The sequence below is a fragment of the Salmo salar genome, chromosome 03 (genome assembly GCF_965601325.2).
Source record: "Salmo salar chromosome 03, fSalSal1, whole genome shotgun sequence".
Lineage (NCBI taxonomy): Eukaryota > Metazoa > Chordata > Actinopteri > Salmoniformes > Salmonidae > Salmo > Salmo salar.
Genome location: NC_138293.1, coordinates 5,899,903 through 5,920,850, shown reverse-complemented (window position 1 = coordinate 5,920,850; position 20,948 = coordinate 5,899,903). Strand labels below are relative to the sequence as shown.

Below are 20,948 nucleotides of genomic sequence, written 5' to 3'. Positions count from 1 at the left end.
TTTTGTGATAACTGCACTGTGATTTACATTACTTAACAATCCCAAATGTGTTTAAAATGACCGTCTTTAAACGTCACACCCCTTAATCCAGAGCGATGTACAGTTAAACCAGAGTGCATTCTTCTTGCGATAGCATATCCAATAAATCATTAGCATTAGCATAACTATTTTCCTCAGTTCTTTATCAACAGCATAATGTTGTGATGATGTGTCTGAGTGCCCACTACATACCTTTACATTGATTTCACAATGCTAATAAATGCAATGTATTTTTGTATGGCTGGATACTAGTTTAAACCCTCTGTTAATTCACAGTAGGAAGTCCCAGCCCTCTGCTCGTCAGTAGTGGCCTGGTAGTAAAAGATCACCATGGCCAAAGATCAAACCTCACCATCTCCTTTACTTTCTCAAGGTCTATGAAATACCCTAAATGTTCTGTACCCACATACTCTTTTCCTCTTTACAGATTTATATCAGTAATCATTTATATGTCCTACGTGATCATGATTAAGAAGTTCCTCCCCCTTGAACTTTGTAGTCAACCAACCTGTCTCTAAATTATTCTATAATAACCAAATGTCTGTCTGTCTGTCTGTCTGTCTGTCTGTCTGTCTGTCTGTCTGTCTGTCTGTCTGTCTGTCTGTCTGTCTGTCTGTCTGTCTGTCTGTCTGTCTGTCTGTCTGTCTGTCTGTCTGTCTGTCTGTCTGTCTGTCTGTCTGTCTGTCTGTCTGTCCTTCTGTCTGTCTGTCTGTCTGTCTCTGTCTCTCTCTATTTTACATTACCCAGGGTCCTCCAGGGCGTCCTGGTCTTCCTGGTTCAGACGGAGTTCCTGGTCCTCCAGGTACCCTTCTAATGCTGCCAGTAAGTTCCCTCTCTACCGCTCTCCTTCCCTCTCTTCCTACTGCTGCTGCGCTTATAAAAGGTTCCATTTTCATGTTGGTAGTAAGTCTCCTCTTACCTCATCCTTCCTCCCTCTCTACCTCTGTCCTCCCTCCCTCCTTCCCCCCCTCCCTCCCTCCCCCCCTCCCCTCTCCCACCTTACATCTGTCCTCAGCCTTATCTTCTATATTGTATTCTATGTCTTCATCAGCCTTCATCATTGTCTAAAGGCCCGAATGCAACCCACAACATATCTGTTTCAACCATGAAGAAACAACTTTCCATCAACCTCCATATGTCCTGGCTGTCTGACTACCAGCTACCTGTTCCCATTAGGTCATATGTAACCTCCAGTCAACTGTGGTGTCTCTGTTTTGGACCGTGAAGTCACCTTGTTTAACACACTTACCTCACTGCATCACCGTTAAGCCCTCAGTCATATAAACCTCAGTCATTCGCCTTGTAAATGTCACTGGGTGCAGTGGACTGGAACCGGTGACTGTGTAACCACTCTGCATGCAGCTCAGCGGACATTTTGGATCTAATGGATATGTCATGGAGCCCAGTGACGGCTTTATACATACCACAGGGCTGCAACTCAGTGTCCATGTTGGATATGGTCGTGTTCCCCTGCTCAGACTTTGCTGACACATGCCAGATAGGCATTTTACGTGTCAGCTAATCACGTCATGTGTTATGGCAATCTGGTGCCTGACGGCACAGTCGGTGACGTGGCACGCAACCATTGGTTGATGCATGCAACGTCGGAGGAGGGGTGGCGTGACCATCGTCTGTCTGGGACGACCAGTGATGCTGATGAACACACAGGGCTGCATAAAGAATATATATATTATATATAAATAATATAGAGAGAGTGTATGACATTTGCCAAACAAAAGGTCCGACCTCAAAAAGATGTCTCATAAAAGCTTCATTTATTTTATTTTGTATTATTCTTTTCACACACAGGGCTGCTCACAGAGATCCTATCGTGTTCTGACATGCTGCTCACAGAGATCCTATCGTGTTCTGAGATGCTGCTCACAGAGATCCTATCGTGTTCTGAGATGCTGCTCACAGAGATCCTATCGTGTTCTGAGATGCTGCTCACAGAGATCCTATCGTGTTCTGAGATGCTGCCCACAGAGATCCTATCGTGTTCTGAGATGCTGCTCACAGAGATCCTATCGTGTTCTGAGATGCTGCTCACAGAGATTCTATCGTGTTCTGAGATGTCATAACGTGTGGCGGTTGCTCAGTAGTTTGTGTGTTTGTGTGTTTGCTTTGCTTGTTTTCTGACGCTTTCGTCTCTTGTGTTGTGATTGACAGTTCCGTGCTGGTGGAGATGCACATAAGGGACCAGTGGTCTCAGCTCAGGAGGCACAAGCTCAGGCGATCCTGTCCCAAGCCAGGGTAAGAAGCAACTATCTTATATGGTTGTAGTAACGTTTTGATATTATAACGCTCTATTAACTGTACTGTATATAATGGCAGAGTAAGACACAGCTAACTTCTATATTATATACTACCTGAAATATGACTATATTTCATTAATACTGTATATAATGGTAGGGTAAGACACAGCTATCTTTTATATTATATACTACCTGAAATATGACTATATTACATTAATACTGTATATAATGGCAGGGTACGACTCAGAGCTTAAAGTGGTGCACTATTTAAGGAATAGTGTGCCATTTGAGAGACAACCATTGTGTTCAGACATCCACTGCAGCCCTGAGAATGCTGCTTACAAGACCCTATAGAGCAACTATTTTTTACTTATCTAGATTTTACTTATCTATTTTTTTTTACTCATCTATTTTTTTACTTATCAATTTTTTACTAATCTATATTTTACTCATCTATTTTTTACTTGTCTATTTTTTACTCATCTATTTTTTTACTTATCTATTTTTTTTACTTATCTATTTTTTACTCACCTATATTTTACTCATCTGTTTTTACTTATCTATTTTTTACTTATCTATTTTTTATTTGTCTATGTTTTACTCATCTATTGTTTCACTTATCTATTTTTTACTCATCTATATTTTACTCGTCTATTTTTACTCATCTATTTTTTACTTATCTACTTTTTACTTATCTATTTTTTATTTATCTATTTTTTACTCATCTATTTTTTACTTAACTATTTTTGTACTTTTCTATTTTTTACTCATCTATTTTTTACTTCACACTTATTTTTCTTATACCTGCATTGTTGGTTTAGGGCTTGTAAGTAAGCATTTCACTGTAAGGTCTACACCTGTTGTACTCGGCGCATTGGACAAATACACTTTGATTAGATTTGGAAGGTGCTGGATCAGGTGGATAGGACTGTATAAGGACTGTGTAAAAAGGCTTGTTATCGTGATGTAGTTTATGATGAGCTATCTGTCCAATCACAGCTCACCATGAGGGGTTCTCCTGGGCCAATGGGAATGTCAGGAAGACCTGGGCCTTTGGTGAGTCTCTCTCACACACACACACACACATGTCAACAGCATTACACACACACACACACACACACACACACACACACACACACACACAATGTGATTTTCAGCCAGTATGTTTGGCATGGAGAGTAAAACATTGATGAAAACACATTATATCTATCCAGCTATTATTTATGCTAAGTGCAACGTATTGATGCACCACTTGGGCCTCCCGAGTGGTGCAGTGGTCTAAGGCACTGGATCTCAGTGCAAGTAGGCATCACTACAGTCCCTGGTTTGAATCCAGGCTGAATCACATCCGGCCGTGATTGGGGGGCGCACAATTGAACCCAACATCGTCCGGGTTTGGCCGGGGTAAGCCGTCATTGTAAATAAGAATTTGTTCTTAACTGACTTGCCTAGTTCAATAAAGGTTACATTTCTTTTTTTAAATGTCAGGCTGAACAGAACATAGCTGTCCTAGCAACAGGTATACAATGCATTCGGAAAGTATTCAGACCCCTTGACTTTTTTCATATTTTGTATCTTTCTCTACAGCCATATTCTAAAATTGATTAAAATGTTTTTTTCCACTCATCAATCTACACACAACTTAAATATGACATTTACATAAGTATTCAGGCACTTTACTCAGTACTTTGTTAAAGCACGTTTTGCAGTGATTACAGCCTCGAGTCTTCTCGGGTTCGACGCTACAAGCTTGGCACATCTGTATTTGGGAAGTTTCTCCCATTCTTATCTGCAGATCCTCTCAAGCTCTGTCAGGTTGGATAGGGAGTGTCGCTGCACAGCTATTTTCAGGTCTCTCCAGAGATGTTTGATCGGGTTCAAAGTCCGGGCTCTGGCTGGGCCACTCAAGGACATTCAGAGACTTGTCCCGAAGCCACTCCTGCGTTGTCTTGGCTGTATGCTTAGGGTCATTGTCCTGTTGGAAGGTGAACAGTCGCCCCAGTCTGAGGTCCTGAGCGCTCTGGAGCAGGTTTTCATCAAGGATCTTTCTGTACTTTGCTCCGTTCATCTTTCTGTCGATCATGATTAGTCTCCCAGTCCCAACCTCTGAAAAACATCCCCACAGCATGATGCTGCCACCACCATGCTTCACCGTAGGGATGGTGCCAGGTTTCCTCCAGAAATGACGATTGGCATTCAGGCCATAGATTTCAATCTTGGTTTCATCAGACCAGAGAATCTTGTTTCTCATGGTCTGAGAGTCCTTTAGGTGCCTTTTGTCAAACTCCAAGTGAGCTGTCATACCTTTTATTGAGTAGTGGCTTCCATCTGGCCGCTCTACTATAAAGGCCTGATTGGTGAAGTGCTGCAGAGATGGTTGTCCTTCTGGAAGGTTCTCCCATCTTCACAGAGGAACTCTGGAGCTCTGTTAGAGTGACCATCGGGTTCCTGGTCACCTTCAGGTTCAAAATCCCTTCTCCCCCGATTGCTCAGTTTGGCCAGGCGGCCAGCTCTAGGAAGAGTCTTGGTGGCTCCAAACTTCTTCCAGTTAAGAGTGATGGAGGTCACTCTGTTCTTGGGGACCTTCTATGCTGCAGACATTTTTTGGTACCCTTCCCCAAATCTTGACACAATTCTGTCTCAGAGCTCTATGGACAATTCCTTCGACCTCATGGCTTGGATTTTGCTCTGACATGCACTGTCAACTGTGGGACTATATATAGACAGGTGCATGCCTTTCCAAATAATTTCCAATCAATTGAATTTACTACAGCTGGACTTCAATCAAGTTGTAGAAACATCTCAAGGATGATCAATGGAAACAGGATTCACCTGAGCTCAATTTCGTGTCTTATAGCAAAGGGTCTGAATACTTTTGTAAGTAAGGTATTTCTGTTGTCGCTTTGTCATTATGGGGTATTGTGTGTAGATTGATGAGGGATTTTTAATCTGTTTTAGAATGAGGCTGTAACGTAACAACATTTGGAAAAAGTCAAGGGATCTGAAAACTTTCTGAATGCACTGTATTTCCAGCTGTGATATTCAATTAGCAGACTCTCTTATCCAGAGCCACTGCAGTAGTGAGTCATTTAACAGACTCTCTTATCCAGAGCCACTACAGTAGTGAGTCATTTAGCAGACTCTCTGATCCAGAGCCACTACAGTAGTGAGTCATTTAGCAGACTCTCTTATCCAGAGCCACTACAGTAGTGAGTCATTTAGCAGACTCTCTTATCCAGAGCCACTACATTAGTGAGTCATTTAGCAGACTCTCTTATCCAGAGCCACTACATTAGTGAGTCATTTAGCAGACTCTCTTATCCAGAGCCACTACAGTAGTGAGTCATTTAGCAGACTCTCTTATCCAGAGTCACTACAGTAGTGAGTCATTTAGCAGACTATCTTATCCAGAGCCACTACAGTAGTGAGTCATTTAGCAGACTCTCTGATCCAGAGCCACTACAGTAGAGTCGTTTAGCAGACTCTTATCCTAAGCGTTGGTATTTTTAGGCTATCATAGCTTGTTTGACTGTTAAAGACCATTAAACATGTTTTGGACATGGCACCCCGAGTGGCGCAGCGGTCTAAGCCACTCCATCACAGTGCTAGAGACGTCACTACAGCCTCGCGTTCGATCACAGGCTGTGTCACAGCCGGCCATGACCGTGAGACCCATGAGGCGGCGCACAATTGGCCCATCGTCGGGCGCCTGCAAGCTGACTTCGGTCGCCAGCTGGACGGTGTTTCCTCTGACACATTGGTGCGGCTGGCTTCTGGGTAGTAGTGTTTCAAGAAGCAGTGCGGCTTTATTATGGACTGTGCCTTTAAAGTATTGTCATGTGGACTGGCCACCTCCTGGTTTCTCTCTCATTTCCCTCAGAGCCTGGTTCCTCTCTCGGTTCCCTCAGAGCCTGGCTCCTCTCTCGGTCCCCTCAAAGCCTGGTTCCTCTCTAGGTTCTCTCAGAGCCTGGCTCCTCTCTCGGTCCCCTCAAAGCCTGGCTCCTCTCTCGGTTCCCTCAGAGCCTGGCTCCTCTCTCGGTCCCCTCAAAGCCTGGTTCCTCTCTAGATCCCCTCAGAGCCTGGTTCCTCTCTAGATCCCCTCAGAGCCTGGTTCCTCTCTAGATCCCCTCAGAGCCTGGTTCCTCTCTAGGTTCCCTCAGAGCCTGGTTCCTCTGTTGGTTGCTTCCTGGGTTTTTCCATTGTGCTCCATTTTGGTTTTAGGCTGGGTATCTGTAAAGGTCTTAGTGGTTTTAGGCTGGGTATCTGTAAAGGTCTTTGTGGTTTTAGACTGGGTATCTGTAAAGGTCTTTGTGGTTTTAGACTGGGTATCTGTAAAGGTCTTTGTGGTTTTAGACTGGGTATCTGTAAAGGTCTTTGTGGTTTTAGGCTGGGTATCTGTAAAGGTCTTTGTGGTTTTAGGCTGGGTATCTGTAAAGGTCTTTGTGGTTTTAGACTGGGTATCTGTAAAGGTCTTTGTGGTTTTAGACTGGGTATCTGTAAAGGTCTTTGTGGTTTTAGACTGGGTATCTGTAAAGGTCTTTGTGGTTTTAGGCTGGGTATCTGTAAAGGTCTTTGTGGTTTTAGGCTGGGTATCTGTAAAGGTCTTTGTGGTTTTAGGCTGGGTATCTGTAAAGGTCTTTGTGGTTTTAGACTGGGTATCTGTAAAGGTCTTTGTGACAACTGCTGATGGACAATGGGCTTCATAGATACATTTGATTGATTGATTGATTGATTGATGTGTCCTCAGGGTGGACCTGGACCTAACGGACTGAAGGGAGACGGAGGAGACAACGGACCTCAGGTGAGAATCATGTTAGCTCCCTCTACTAAGATATGTGACCAACTGGGTTCAAATATCTATCTCTATAGTGAATGAATATAGAGGTAAAATATCTATTATTTTTTGACCAATGCATGAATATGTTCTACATTATGTAAAAACTTTCTGAACTCTCTCTCTCTCTCTCTCTCTCTCTCTCTCTCTCTGTAGGGTCCCAGAGGTCTTCAGGGTCCAACTGGCTCACCTGGAAAAGCAGGAAAGAGGGTAAGATAAGAGTTCATGTGATTGGCTGTGTCAGTTCAGTGTGTTAGTGTTTCGCCACGCGTCGTAGTGAGCAAACTCCTCACTGGCAGAGGGAGCTGAGACCTGTCAATGGTTTGAAGCCAGCCTATAGTGAGCTGAAGAGAGTAGACTGACAAAAAGGATAGTCCTTGCTTGGGTATAGTGTGTGTGTGTGTGTGTGTGTGTGTGTGTGTGTGTGTGTGTGTGTGTGGTGTGTGTGTGTGTGTGTGTGTGTGTGTGTGTGTGTGTGTGTGTGTGTGTGTGTGTGTGTGTGTGCGTGAGCCTGTGTATCTTTCTCTAAAGTCAGATGAACCAAATTACCTCTTTTGATACAACAACTGTTATTATTATTATTATTATTATGATTATCATTATCATCTGTATTATTATTATTATTATACATACTATATGTGTGTATCGTTCCACTGACCTCTGGTATGACCTCTGGTATGACCTCTGGTATGTTCCCCACAGGGTCGTAACGGAGCTGATGGTGCCAGGGGTATGCCAGGAGAGTCAGGGGGCAAGGTATGTACAACCACTGCTACAAGTATCCACCTATATATATATATATAGTCTCTAAACTTTAACTATTATCAATACAGATCATTAAATGGTACTATCTTCAGTCTCTATACTTTTTAACTACTGTAACTTTGTCTAGTCACATTGAGTTAATGTGACGCGTAGGTGTGTCTGTGTGTGTGTGTGTGTGTGTGTGAGTGTGTGTGTGTGTGTGTGTGTGTGTGTGTGTGTGTGTGTGTGTGTGTGTGTGTGTGTGTGTGTGTGTGTGTGTGTGTGTGTGTGTGTGTGTGTGTGTGTGTGTGTGTGTGTGTGTGTTGTGATGTGATGTTGACCTCTCCTGTTGTTGTTGTTCTGGCTGTGACCTGTACAGGGGGACCGAGGTTTCGATGGGCTCCCAGGTCTCCCCGGAGAGAAGGGACACAGGGTAGGTGTAAACGAGTGGTGGTTTGGGGAACGATGCAGCGTGATGAGCCTCCAAAAAACTGTGCTAGCCCGTTATAATCTTAATGCCTACCAATCAGCATGCCGTCTGTTAATGGTGCAAACGTCTGACAGTCCCAAGTTGTGTCTGAAAATACCTTCAAATGATATCATCAAGCTATCAATCTGTGAAACTCAAGACTCACTCGTTACAGGACTCGAACTGCAGTGTCCAATCAGTGCAGGGACAGGATAGAGAGAGGGCTGATGTGTATTTAAGTGTGTGTGTGTGTGTGTGTGTGTGTGTGTGTGTGTGTGTGTGTGTGTGTGTGTGTGTGTGTGTGTGGTGTGTGTGTGTGTGGTGGGTGTGTGTGTGTGTGTGTGCGCGTGTGTGTGTGCGTCTGTGTGTGTGTACGTGTGGGTGTACGTGTGGGTGTGTGTGTGGGTGTGTGTTTCTACATTAGTGCCTTAGCCTACTTTCACCACCCCAGTGTTGACAGACATTAGAAACTCATTATAACATTCACCCAATTATAGTGGGAGAGGATCCACCTATCTCCAGACCAGGCTGAACTGTCCTTTGGTAAAGAGAAACGCCTTAGTAAAACTGTAGTTGTAGTTTGTGTAATTCTGGGCTCCGTCTAGTCTGGAAATAAATGTGCAGAGATCACCAAGCAAGAGTATTTCCAGACACAGGACTGGTCTCTGGCCTGCTAGTCCTGTATTACATCATGACAGAGCAGACATAGTAAAGACATAGTAAAGACAGAGTTAAGACAGAGTTAAGACAGAGTAAAGACAGAGTAAAGCAGGGGTAATACAGATAAAGACAGAGTAAAGACAGAGTAAAGACAGAGTAAAGACAGAGTATATACATAGTAAAGACAGAGTAAAGGCAGATACAGACAGATACAGACAGAGTAAAGACAGAGTAAAGGCAGAGTAAATACAGTAAATACATTGTAAAGACAGAGTAAAGACAGAGTAAAGACAGTAAATACATAGTAAAGACAGATAAAGACAGTAAAGACAGAGTAAAGACATAGTAAAGAAAGATAAAGTCAGATAAAGACAGTAAAGACAGAAGAAGACAGTAAAGACAGTATATACATAGTAAAGACAGAGTAAAAACAAAGTAAAGACAGAGTAAAGACAGTATATACGTAGTAAAGACAGAGTAAAGACAGATACAGACAGAGTAAAGACATAGTAAAGACATAGTATAAAACCATAGTAAAGACAGTAAAGACAGTAAATCATTGTAAAGACAGAGTAAAGACAGTAAAGACAGTAATAACAGTTAAACATTGTAAAGACAGCGTAAAGACAGAGTAAATGCATAGTAAAGACAGATAAAGACAGATAAAGACAGTAAAGACAGAGTAAAGACAGATAAAGACAGTAAAGACAGATAAAGCCAGAGTAAAGACAGAGTAAAGACAGATAAAGACAGAAAAGACAGAGTAAAGACAGAAAAGACAGAGTAAAGACAGCAAAGACAGTAAAGACAGAGTAAAGACAGTATATACATAGTAAAGACAGAGTAAAGACAGTAAGGACAGTATATACGTAGTAAAGATATAGTAAAGACAGATACAGACAGATACAGACATATACAGACAGAGTAAAGACAGAGTAAATACAGTAAAGACAGTAAAACATTGTAAAGACAGAATAAAGACAGTAAAGACAGTAATAGCAGTAAAACATTGTAAAGACAGAGTAAAGACAGTAAAGACAGTAATAACAGTAAAACATTGTAAAGGCAGAGTAAAGACAGTAAAGACAGTAATAACAATAAAACACTGTAAAGACAGAGTGAAGACAGAGTAAAGACTGTAAAGACAGTAAATACATAGTAAAGACAGTAAAGACAGAGTAAAGACAGAGTAAAGACAGTAAATACATAGTATAGACAGATAAAGACAGATAAAGACAGTAAAGACAGAGTAAAGACAGTAAAGACAGAGTAAAGACAGTAAAGACAGAGTAAAGACAGTAAATACATAGTATAGACAGATAAAGACAGAGTAAAGACAGAGTAAAGATTGTAAATACATAGTAAAGACAGATAAAGACAGATAAAGACAGTAAAGACAGAGTAAAGACAGTAAAGACAGAGTAAAGACAGTAAAGACAGTAATAACAGTAAACCATTGTATAGGCAGAGTAAAGACAGTGAAGACAGTAATAACAATAAAACATTGTAAAGACAGAGTGAAGACAGAGTAAAGACAGTAAATACATAGTAAAGACAGTAAAGACAGAGTAAAGACAGAGTAAAGACAGTAAATACATAGTAAAGACCGATAAAGACAGAGTAAAGACACAGTAAAGTTTGTAAATACATTGTAAAGACAGATAAAGACAGTAAAGACAGAGTAAAGACAGTATATATGTAGTAAAGACAGAGTAAAGACAGTAAAGACCGAGTAAATACAGTATATACGCAGTAAAGACAGAGTAAAGACAGTAAAGACAGAGTAAAGACAGTATATATGTAGTAAAGACAGAGTAAAGATAGTAAAGACCGAGTAAAGACAGTATATACGTAGTAAAGACAGAGTAAAGACCGAGTAAAGACAGTATATACGTAGTAAAGACAGAGTAAAGACAGTAAAGACAGAGTAAAGACAGTATATATGTAGTAAAGACAGAGTAAAGACAGTAAAGACCGAGTAAAGACAGTATATACGTAGTAAAGACAGAGTAAAGACAGTAAAGACCGAGTAAATACAGTATATACGCAGTAAAGACAGAGTAAAGACAGTAAAGACAGACTAAAGACAGTATATATGTAGTAAAGACAGAGTAAAGACAGTAAAGACCGAGTAAAGACAGTATATACGTAGTAAAGACAGAGTAAAGACCGAGTAAAGACAGTATATACGTAGTAAAGACAGAGTAAAGACAGATACAGACAGAGTAAAGGCAGAGTAAAGACAGAGTAAATACAGTAAAGACAGTAAAACATTGTAAAGACAGAGTAAAGACAGAGTAAAGACAGTAAATACATAGTAAAGACCGTTAAAGACATAGTAAAGACACAGTAAAGATTGTAAATACATTGTAAAGACAGATAAAGACAGATAAAGACAGTAAAGACAGAGTAAAGACAGTATATACGTAGTAAAGACAGAGTAAAGACAGTAAAGACAGTAATAACAGTAAACCATTGTAAAGGCAGAGTAAAGACAGTAAAGACAGTAATAACAATAAAACATTGTAAAGACAGAGTGAAGACAGAGTAAAGACAGTAAAGACAGTAAATACATAGTAAAGACAGTAAAAACAGAGTAAAGACAGAGTAAAGACAGTAAATACATAGTAAAGACCGATAAAGACAGAGTAAAGACACAGTAAAGATTGTAAATACATTGTAAAGACAGATAAAGACAGTAAAGACAGTAAAGACAGAGTAAAGACAGAGTAAATACAGTAAAGACAGTAAAACATTGTAAAGACAGAGTAAACACAGTGTAAAGACAGAGTAAAGACAGTAAAAACAGTAAAACATTGTAAAGACAGAGTAAAGACAGTAAAGATAGCGTAAATACATTGTAAATACACAGTAAAGACAGAGTAAAGACAGTATATACGTAGTAAAGATAGAGTAAAGACAGATACAGACAGAGTAAAGGCAGAGTAAATGCAGAGTAAACACAGAGTAAAAACATAGTAAATACAGTAAAGACAGTAAATCATTGTAAAGACAGAGTAAAGACAGAGTATTAACAGTAAAACATTGTAAAGACAGAGTAAAGACAGTAAAGACAGTAAAGACAGATAACGACAGAGTAAATACATAATAAAGACAGAGTAAAGACAGATAAATACAATAAAGACAGAGTAAAGACATTAAAGACAGTAATAACAGTAAAACATTGTAAAGATAGAGTGAAGACAGAGTAAAGACAGTAAAGACATCTCTCTCTCTTTCTCTCTCTCTCTCTCTCTCTGCAGGGTGAGCTGGGTTCCATCGGCTCTCCAGGTGCTCCAGGAGAGGATGGCCAGAGAGTGAGTACCCCCAAACTACACATCCCATGATGCTGTCTGATAAATTTCTCCCTGAATTCCACAATAACCCACTCTTCTCTCTCTTCTCGACAGGGCGAAGACGGTGAGATCGGACAGAGGGGTCTAGCTGGAGAGAGTGTAAGTATTTTCTAATGTGTAATACCATTGTCAAAGATAACAGACTTGTGTATCAGAGTATTATGCTCCAGACAGACTTGCAGAGGTGCAAGGAACATAGTGGCCCAGAGGTTGAAGATGACATCACCTAAAGGCGTCAGTGTCCTTCGCCCCGACACACATTCTCTCCTTCCCCCAACACACACATGCTCCACACACACACACACACACACACACACACACACACACACACACACACACACACACACACACACACACACACACACACACACACACACACACTTCTTACCTGCTACCTCCCCTCTACGCCCATTACATCAATTACTTAAACAGAAGACCCCACCCTTCTCTCTTTGCACTTTCCCCCAACCTTCTTTTCCCCAATCCCCTTCTCCCCACTTCTCCTCTCCTCTTCTCTCCTCTCCCTCCCCTCCTTCCCTCCTCTCCCTTCTTATCTCTCCCTACTTCTCCTCTCCCTCCCCTCCTTCCCTCCTTTCCTTCCCTCTCCCCACGTTTCCTCTCCCTCCCCTCCTTCCTTCCCCTCCTCCCCTCCTGAAGACTCATAATGGCATTCCTGCCTGCCTTGTCCATCACATTAGTAATGTTGCCCTTGGTGAGATGTGTGAGACAGACAGAGTTGGAGTAACTAATAGCTTCTCACAGGAAATATATTGAGAAGCAGCTATTCTCACTTGACCCCATGAGAGATAACTTCATTCTCCTCCTGGGCTGGCCGCATATGGACCATAGAAAGATGTCCTCAATGTTTGGTCTGTATGGCCTAACTTTCTCTGTCCCTGTGTACCTATTTATTGTACAAATGTCCAAAAGACAAAAGACTGCAGTAAATATAGATCAGTGAGCTGTTAAGTACTTGTAGTTACCATAATGGCCACATGAGGTCAGTGTTGCTATTACTCAGCTAGGCTTCAGTGGACAACACTAAATTCTGTTGACACCACTGCTACCACACACAGTGCCTGAGTAGGATACCGTCTTACTTTGCACTGAAACACATTATGGACGATTTTGCAACTACGGGCTTTGTTGTGTCCCCCAGGGGGTTGATTTATAAGAAAACATTTAATATTTTATTATTTATTTGTTTACTTAAAAAAAAAATATTGCTCTGGAGGCACCAATTCATCCAACTTTAGAGAGCCTTGACGATCATTCCACAAGTGAGGTGCAAAAAACTAAAAGCAGATTAACCTAACTCAGTGGAGACTGAAGAGATTTCCACAGTTAACCATCCCTGAGACTGGTGTCTCGTACGCCTGTAAGTTAACAATGAGGTAAGGTGCGGCAGAAGTTTATGCAGGAGGGCTTTATAAACAAAAAGAGTGCAAGGCATCAAAATACGAGACTTCAAAAGAGGGGCGGCCTACTGTCTGATACAGAATGACATAGTGTATAATATTATCTGACATAGTGTATAATATTATATGGCATGGTGTATAATATTACATGACATAGTGTGTGATATTATCTGACATAGTGTATAATATTATATGGCATGGTGTATAATATTACATGACATAGTGTATAAAATTATCTTACATAGTGTATGATATGACATAGTATTATATGACATAGTGTATGTTGTTATATGACATAGAGAGTGTATAACATTATATCTCCAACATATCGTTAGTCAGGATGTGTTACACCTGCGCTGGCCCAGCTGGTATTTAAGAGCTGCTGGCCCAGCTGGTATTTAAGAGCTGCTGGCCCAGCTGGTATTTAAGAGCTACTGGTCCGGCTGGTATTTAAGAGCTGCTGGCCCGGCTGGTATTTAAGAGCTGCTGGTCCGGCTGGTATTTAAGAGCTGCTGGTCCGGCTGGTATTTAAGAGCTACTGGTCCGGCTGGTATTTAAGAGCTGCTGGTCCGGCTGGTATTTAAGAGCTGCTGGTCCGGCTGGTATTTAAGAGCTGCTGGCCCGGCTGGTATTTAAGAGCTGCTGGTCCGGCTGGTATTTAAGAGCTGCTGGTCCGGCTGGTATTTAAGAGCTGCTGGTCCGGCTGGTATTTAAGAGCTGCTGGCCCGGCTGGTATTTAAGAGCTGCTGGCCCGGCTGGTATTTAAGAGCTGCTGGTCCGGCTGGTATTTAAGAGCTGCTGGTCCGGCTGGTATTTAAGAGCTGCTGGTCCGGCTGGTATTTAAGAGCTGCTGGTCCGGCTGGTATTTAAGAGCTGCTGGTCCGGCTGGTATTTAAGAGCTGCTGGTCCGGCTGGTATTTAAGAGCTGCTGGTCCGGCTGGTATTTAAGAGCTGCTGGTCCGGCTGGTATTTAAGAGCTGCTGGTCCGGCTGGTATTTAAGAGCTGCTGGCCCGGCTGGTATTTAAGAGCTGCTGGTCCGGCTGGTATTTAAGAGCTGCTGGTCCGGCTGGTATTTAAGAGCTGCTGGTCCGGCTGGTATTTAAGAGCTGCTGGCCCGGCTGGTATTTAAGAGCTGCTGGCCCAGCTGGTATTTAAGAGCTGCTGGCCCAGTGAATCGGTTGGAGAGGAGCTGTTGGGAGAGCTTCACCTCACGTTAGCGCTTCCACTTGAGTTAGCAAAAAAATACACCTGCAATATACACTACCGTTCAAAAGTTTGTGGTCACTTGGAAATGTCCTTGTTTTTTAAATAAAAGCTCATTTTTTGGTCCATTAAAATAACATCAAATTGATTAGAAATACAGTGTAGACATTGTTAATGTTGTAACTGACTATTGTAGCTGGAAAGGCAGATTTTTTATGGAATATCTACATAGGCGTACAGAGGTCCATTATCAGCAACCATCACTCCTGTGTTCCAATGGCACGTTGTGTTAGCTAATCCAAGTTTATAATTTTAAAAGGCTAATTGATTATTAGAAAACCCTTTTGCAATTATGTTAGCACAGCCGAAAACTGTTGTCCTGATTAAAGAAGCAATAAAACGGGCCTTCTTTAGACTAGTTGAGTATCTGGAGCATCAGCATTTGTGGGTTCGATTACAGGCTCAAAATGGCCAGAAACAAAGACCTTTCTTCTGAAACTTGTCAGTCTATTCTTGTTCTGAGAAATGAAGGCTATTCCATGTGAGAAATTGTCAAGAAACTGAATATCTCATACAACGCTGTCTACTACTCCCTTCACAGAACAGCGCAAACTGTCTCTAACTATAATAGAAAGAGGAGTGGGAGGCCCCGGTGCACAACTGAGCAAGAGGACAAGTACATTAGAGTGTCTAGTTTGAGAAACAGATGCCTCACAAGTCCTCAACTGGCAGCTTCATTAAATAGTACCCGCAAAACACCAGTCTCAACGTCAACAGTGAATAGGCGACTCAGGAATGCTGGACTTCTAGGCAGAGTTGCAAAGAAAAAGCCCTATCTTACACTGGCCAATAAAAAGAAAAGATTTAGATGGGCAAAAGAACACAGACACTGGACGTGAAGCTTCAGGAAGCATAAGGTGAAATCTTCTCAGATTACCTCAACAAATTGACAACTAGAATGCCAAAGGTCTGCAAGGCTGTAATTACTGCAAATGGAGGATTCTTTGGATTCTTTCATTACAGGCATAAACAGTGGTCCATTTTCAAAACTCAAACTAAACTGTGTTTTACACCTGCATTTGGAGTTGAAAGTCATTCATGTTAGCAGCCAATATCAACTAGGGATATATCATGCCACTTCTCTGGAGTCCAGAGAAAGCTAAATCGTACAGCTTCTTGTAACAGAGGAGGTTGCAGGATCAGAAGGACGGCATATTCTGTCTGAACAGCACCATCACGTTGGAGGGCAGCCTGCCTGCAGAGTGCCCGTTGCCAGCCTGGTAGCCATGTTTTTCCTCACAAATATCCTAATAAATTCACATGTTAATTCTTCATCTAATAATATTGAAGACGATGTTACAGCTGCTTATCTTTAGACGTATATCCAGTAGCCATCCAAACTAGTCCTATCTGAAGTATGAAAATGATCAATCACATCACCAGGTAGTCTATTGTTCTGGCTAAGATGAGTCAGTAGTGGATACTAAACTGTCTTTTAGATGGTAAACGTAGTCTATTGTTCTGGCTAAGATGAGTCAGTAGTGGATACTAAACTGTCTTTTAGATGGTAAACGTAGGCTATTGAAACAAGTACTTCCTGGTCACTGCTCTGGATATGTGAGCCTGCCTTGGCGCGCCAGTGCTGATGACTGGTCATTGGTCAACAATCAAGACGCGCAACTTTTTTGGGGATTCTGAAAGCATAGATGAGAATTTAACAATAACTTGCGGGCAATGGGTTCAGAACAACAACGAAAACAAGTGTGCACGTTCCGTTTCCATGGGGAAAGTTGGCAAACAACCAATAAGAGGTCTATAAAAGATACCCACTATGACTGACTACTAATTGAGGTTTTCTAAAAGACAAACACAATTTGTTATGTACTAATTGCCTCAGTGGACAAACTAAAGGGAAACAACCCACACTGATTTAAGATAGGGAGTACAATATATATATATATATATATATATAGATCAAAACAAATAGGAAAACATCTGGAGAAAGTGATTGGGGGGGGGGAAATGTGTATTGTCGAATATAAAATGCTTTACAGCAATTACCAGTTTATGGTTCCTGACAAAATGAAAAAAAGTATTTCATTTTTTCAACAATGCCAAAAGTCCCCGTAGTTGCAAAATCACGCTCGAACAACACTTGCTGTTTAGAATTGTAATTATATGTGTTTATGTTTTTGACCTGTACATCTTTCTGTCTTACAGGGTCCTAGAGGGCTGCTTGGTCCTAGAGGATCCCCTGGGACTGGTGGACAGCGTGTATGTATACAGTACTTCTACAATACTTCAATACTACTGCAATACTACTGCAATTCTACTGCAATTCTACTGCAATACTACGGCGATGTTACTGCAATACTACTGCAATGCTACTGCAATACTACTGCAATGCTACTGCAATGCTACTGCAATGCTACTGCAATACTACTGCAATACTACTGCAATTCTACTGCAATACTACTGCAATGTTGCTGCAATACTACTGCAATTCTACTGCAATACTACTGCAATGCTGCTGCAATGCTACTGCAATGCCGTTAATGCTTTTAAAACTAAACGTGTCTGAAATATGTTCACAGGGTCTTGCTGGGATTGACGGCCAAGCTGGTCCCAAAGGAAACCAGGTGAGAAAGTGTACCTGATTATACATTTTACATCACTACACACAGCCCTAACCAGGCAGATGGTCATTTTACATCACAAGACACAGCCCTAACCAGGCAGATGGTCATTTTACATCACTACACACAGCCCTAACCAGGCAGATGGTCATTTTACATCACTACACACAGCCCTAAACAGGCAGATGGTCATTTTACATAACTACACACAACGCTAACCAGGCAGATGGTCATTTTCACAATTTCACAGTATTATTTCAACCTCCATAGTGTGTAATTACATATAAAACACAGGACAAATCATGTTTTTATTTAACTACGCTGGGCCTTTAACAAACAATAGTACAACACGCCCCACCAACATCCTCAACCATCCTCAACCATCCCAAAGGCCTCTTTCCCTCTGTGTAGACCTGTGTCTTGTTGAACGGGGCAGCGTAGTCTCAACAAGGATATGACTAAAACACAGTTATTGTTAAACCATTCCCGTCTGTCTGAAGCTCTATATCCAATGTTGTTGTTTTTTATTTTCACAATTCCCGAGTTCAGAATCCAAACCGTCAAAGAGGAGAATGTCTTAGATCCACTCAATCAAAGCTGGTATCAGGAAGTTGCCCAGGGGGAGGGGATAACAACAGTTTGTTCATGTATAGTGTAGACTAGTTAAACTGTAGTGTAGACTAGTTAAACTGTAGTGTAGGCTAGTTAAAATATAGTGTAGGCTAGTTAAACTATAGTGTAGGCTAGTTAAACTATAGTGTAGGCTAGTTAAACTATAGTGTAGGCTACTTAAACTATACTGTAGACTAGTTAAACTATAGTGTAGGCTAGTTAAACTGTAGTGTAGGCTAGTTAAACTGTACTGTAGACTAGTTAAACTATAGTGTAGGCTAGTTAAACTATAGTGTGGGCTAGTTAAACTATAGTGTAGGCTAGTTAAACTATAGTGTAGGCTAGTTAAACTATAGTGTGGGCTAGTTAAACTATAGTGTAGGCTAGTTAAACTATAGTGTAGACTAGTTAAACTATAGTGTAGGCTAGTTAAACTATAGTGTAGGCTAGTTAAACTATAGTGTAGGCTAGTTAAACTGTAGTGTGGGCTAGTTAAACTATAGTGTAGGCTAGTTAAACTATAGTGTGGGCTAGTTAAACTGTAGTGTGGGCTAGTTAAACTGTAGTGTAGGCTAGTTAAACTATAGTGTAGGCTAGTTAAACTATAGTGTAGGCTAGTTAAACTATAGTGTAGGCTAGTTAAACTATAGTGTAGACTAGTTAAACTATAGTGTAGACTAGTTAAACTGTAGTGTAGACTAGTTAAACTGTAGTGTAGACTAGTTAAACTGTAGTGTAGGCTAGTTAAACTATAGTGTAGGCTATAGTGTAGGCTAGTTAAACTATAGTGTAGGCTAGTTAAACTGTAGTGTAGGCTAGTTAAACTGTAGTGTAGGCTAGTTAAACTGTACTGTAGACTAGTTAAACTATAGTGTAGGCTAGTTAAACTGTAGTGTGGGCTAGTTAAACTATAGTGTAGGCTAGTTAAACTATAGTGTGGGCTAGTTAAACTATAGTGTAGGCTAGTTAAACTATAGTGTAGGCTAGTTAAACTATAGTGTAGACTAGTTAAACTATAGTGTAGGCTAGTTAAACTATAGTGTAGACTAGCTAAACTATAGTGTAGGCTAGTTAAACTGTAGTGTGGGCTAGTTAAACTATAGTGTAGCCTAGTTAAACTATAGTGTAGGCTAGTTAAACTGTAGTGTGGGCTAGTTAAACTATAGTGTAGGCTAGTTAAACTATAGTGTGGGCTAGTTAAACTATAGTGTAGGCTAGTTAAACTATAGTGTAGACTAGTTAAACTATAGTGTAGGCTACTTAAACTGTAGTTTGGGCTAGTTAAACTGTAGTGTAGACTAGTTAAACTATAGTGTAGGCTAGTTAAACTATAGTGTAGACTAGTTAAACTGTAGTGTAGGCTAGTTAAACTGTAGTGTAGGCTAGTTAAACTATAGTGTAGGCTAGTTAAACTATAGTGTAGGCTAGTTAAACTATAGTGTAGACTAGTTAAACTATAGTGTAGGCTACTTAAACTGTAGTGTGGGCTAGTTAAACTGTAGTGTAGACTAGTTAAACTATAGTGTAGGCTAGTTAAACTTTAGTGTAGACTAGTTAAACTGTAGTGTAGGCTAGTTAAACTGTAGTGTAGGCTAGTTAAACTATAGTGTAGGCTAGTTAAACTGTAGTGTAGGCTAGTTAAACTGTAGTGTAGACTAGTTAAACTGTAGTGTAGACTAGTTAAACTGTAGTGTAGACTAGTTAAACTATAGTGTAGGCTAGTTAAACTATAGTGTAGGCTAGTTAAACTATAGTGTAGACTAGTTAAACTGTTGTGTAGGCTAGTTAAACTATAGTGTAGGCTACTTAAACTGTAGTGTAGGCTAGTTAAACTGTAGTGTAGGCTAGTTAAACTATAGTGTAGGCTAGTTAAACTGTAGTGTAGGCTAGTTAAACTGTAGTGTAGGCTAGTTAAACTATAGTGTGGGCTAGTTAAACTGTAGTGTAGACTAGTTGAACTATAGTGTAGGCTAGTTAAATTATAGTGTAGGCTAGTTAAACTATAGTGTGGGCTAGTTAAACTGTAGTGTAGACTAGTTAAACTATAGTGTAGGCTAGTTAAACTATAGTGTAGGCTAGTTAAACTATAGTGTAGGCTAGTTAAACTATAGTGTAGGCTAGTTAAACTATAGTGTAGACTAGTTAAACTTTAGTGTAGACTAGTTAAACTGTAGTGTAGACTAGTTAAACTATAGTGTAGGCTAGTTAAACTATAGTGTGGGCTAGTTAAACTATAGTGTACGCTAGTTAAACTGTAGTGTAGACTAGTTAAACTATAGTGTAGACTAGTTAAACTGTAGTGTAGACTAGTTAAACTATAGTGTAGACTAGTTAAACTGTAGTGTAGACTAGTTAAACTGTAGTGTAGACTAGTTAAACTGTAGTGTAGGCTAGTTAAACTATAGTGTAGGCTAGTTAAACTATAGTGTAGGCTAGTTAAACTATAGTATAGGCTACTGAAACAGAGTTTTCCATACATTCAAAGTACACAAACACTATCAGTAGGCCAAGTTTACTGTACAACATCTGGTCTACAGTAGTTTCTGAAATACAGTAGTCTCTGATCTACAGTAGTTTCTGAAATACAGTAGTCTCTCTCCGTTCTACTCAGGTTGACTGTTGACTATAGTATAGACAATCTGATCTACAGTATTCTGATCTACAGTAGTCTCTGATCTACAGTAGTCTCTGATCTACAGTATTCTGATCTACAGTATTCTG

At 40.7% G+C, this 20,948-nt stretch overlaps 1 protein-coding gene across 1 annotated transcript in view; it reads left to right on the top strand.

Moving 5' to 3' along the window:
• The window catches only part of LOC106596897 (collagen alpha-1(XI) chain), a 184,425-nt gene that overhangs the window by 86,076 nt on the left and 77,401 nt on the right, over positions 1 to 20,948 (top strand). The window contains exons 12-22 of the mRNA XM_045714451.2: positions 787 to 861; positions 2,209 to 2,292; positions 3,294 to 3,350; positions 7,042 to 7,095; positions 7,285 to 7,338; positions 7,831 to 7,884; positions 8,252 to 8,305; positions 12,265 to 12,318; positions 12,412 to 12,456; positions 17,200 to 17,253; positions 17,574 to 17,618. Of these exons, the coding sequence (XP_045570407.2) occupies positions 787 to 861; positions 2,209 to 2,292; positions 3,294 to 3,350; positions 7,042 to 7,095; positions 7,285 to 7,338; positions 7,831 to 7,884; positions 8,252 to 8,305; positions 12,265 to 12,318; positions 12,412 to 12,456; positions 17,200 to 17,253; positions 17,574 to 17,618 (630 nt within the window). The remainder of the gene's footprint in view (positions 1 to 786; positions 862 to 2,208; positions 2,293 to 3,293; positions 3,351 to 7,041; positions 7,096 to 7,284; positions 7,339 to 7,830; positions 7,885 to 8,251; positions 8,306 to 12,264; positions 12,319 to 12,411; positions 12,457 to 17,199; positions 17,254 to 17,573; positions 17,619 to 20,948) is intronic.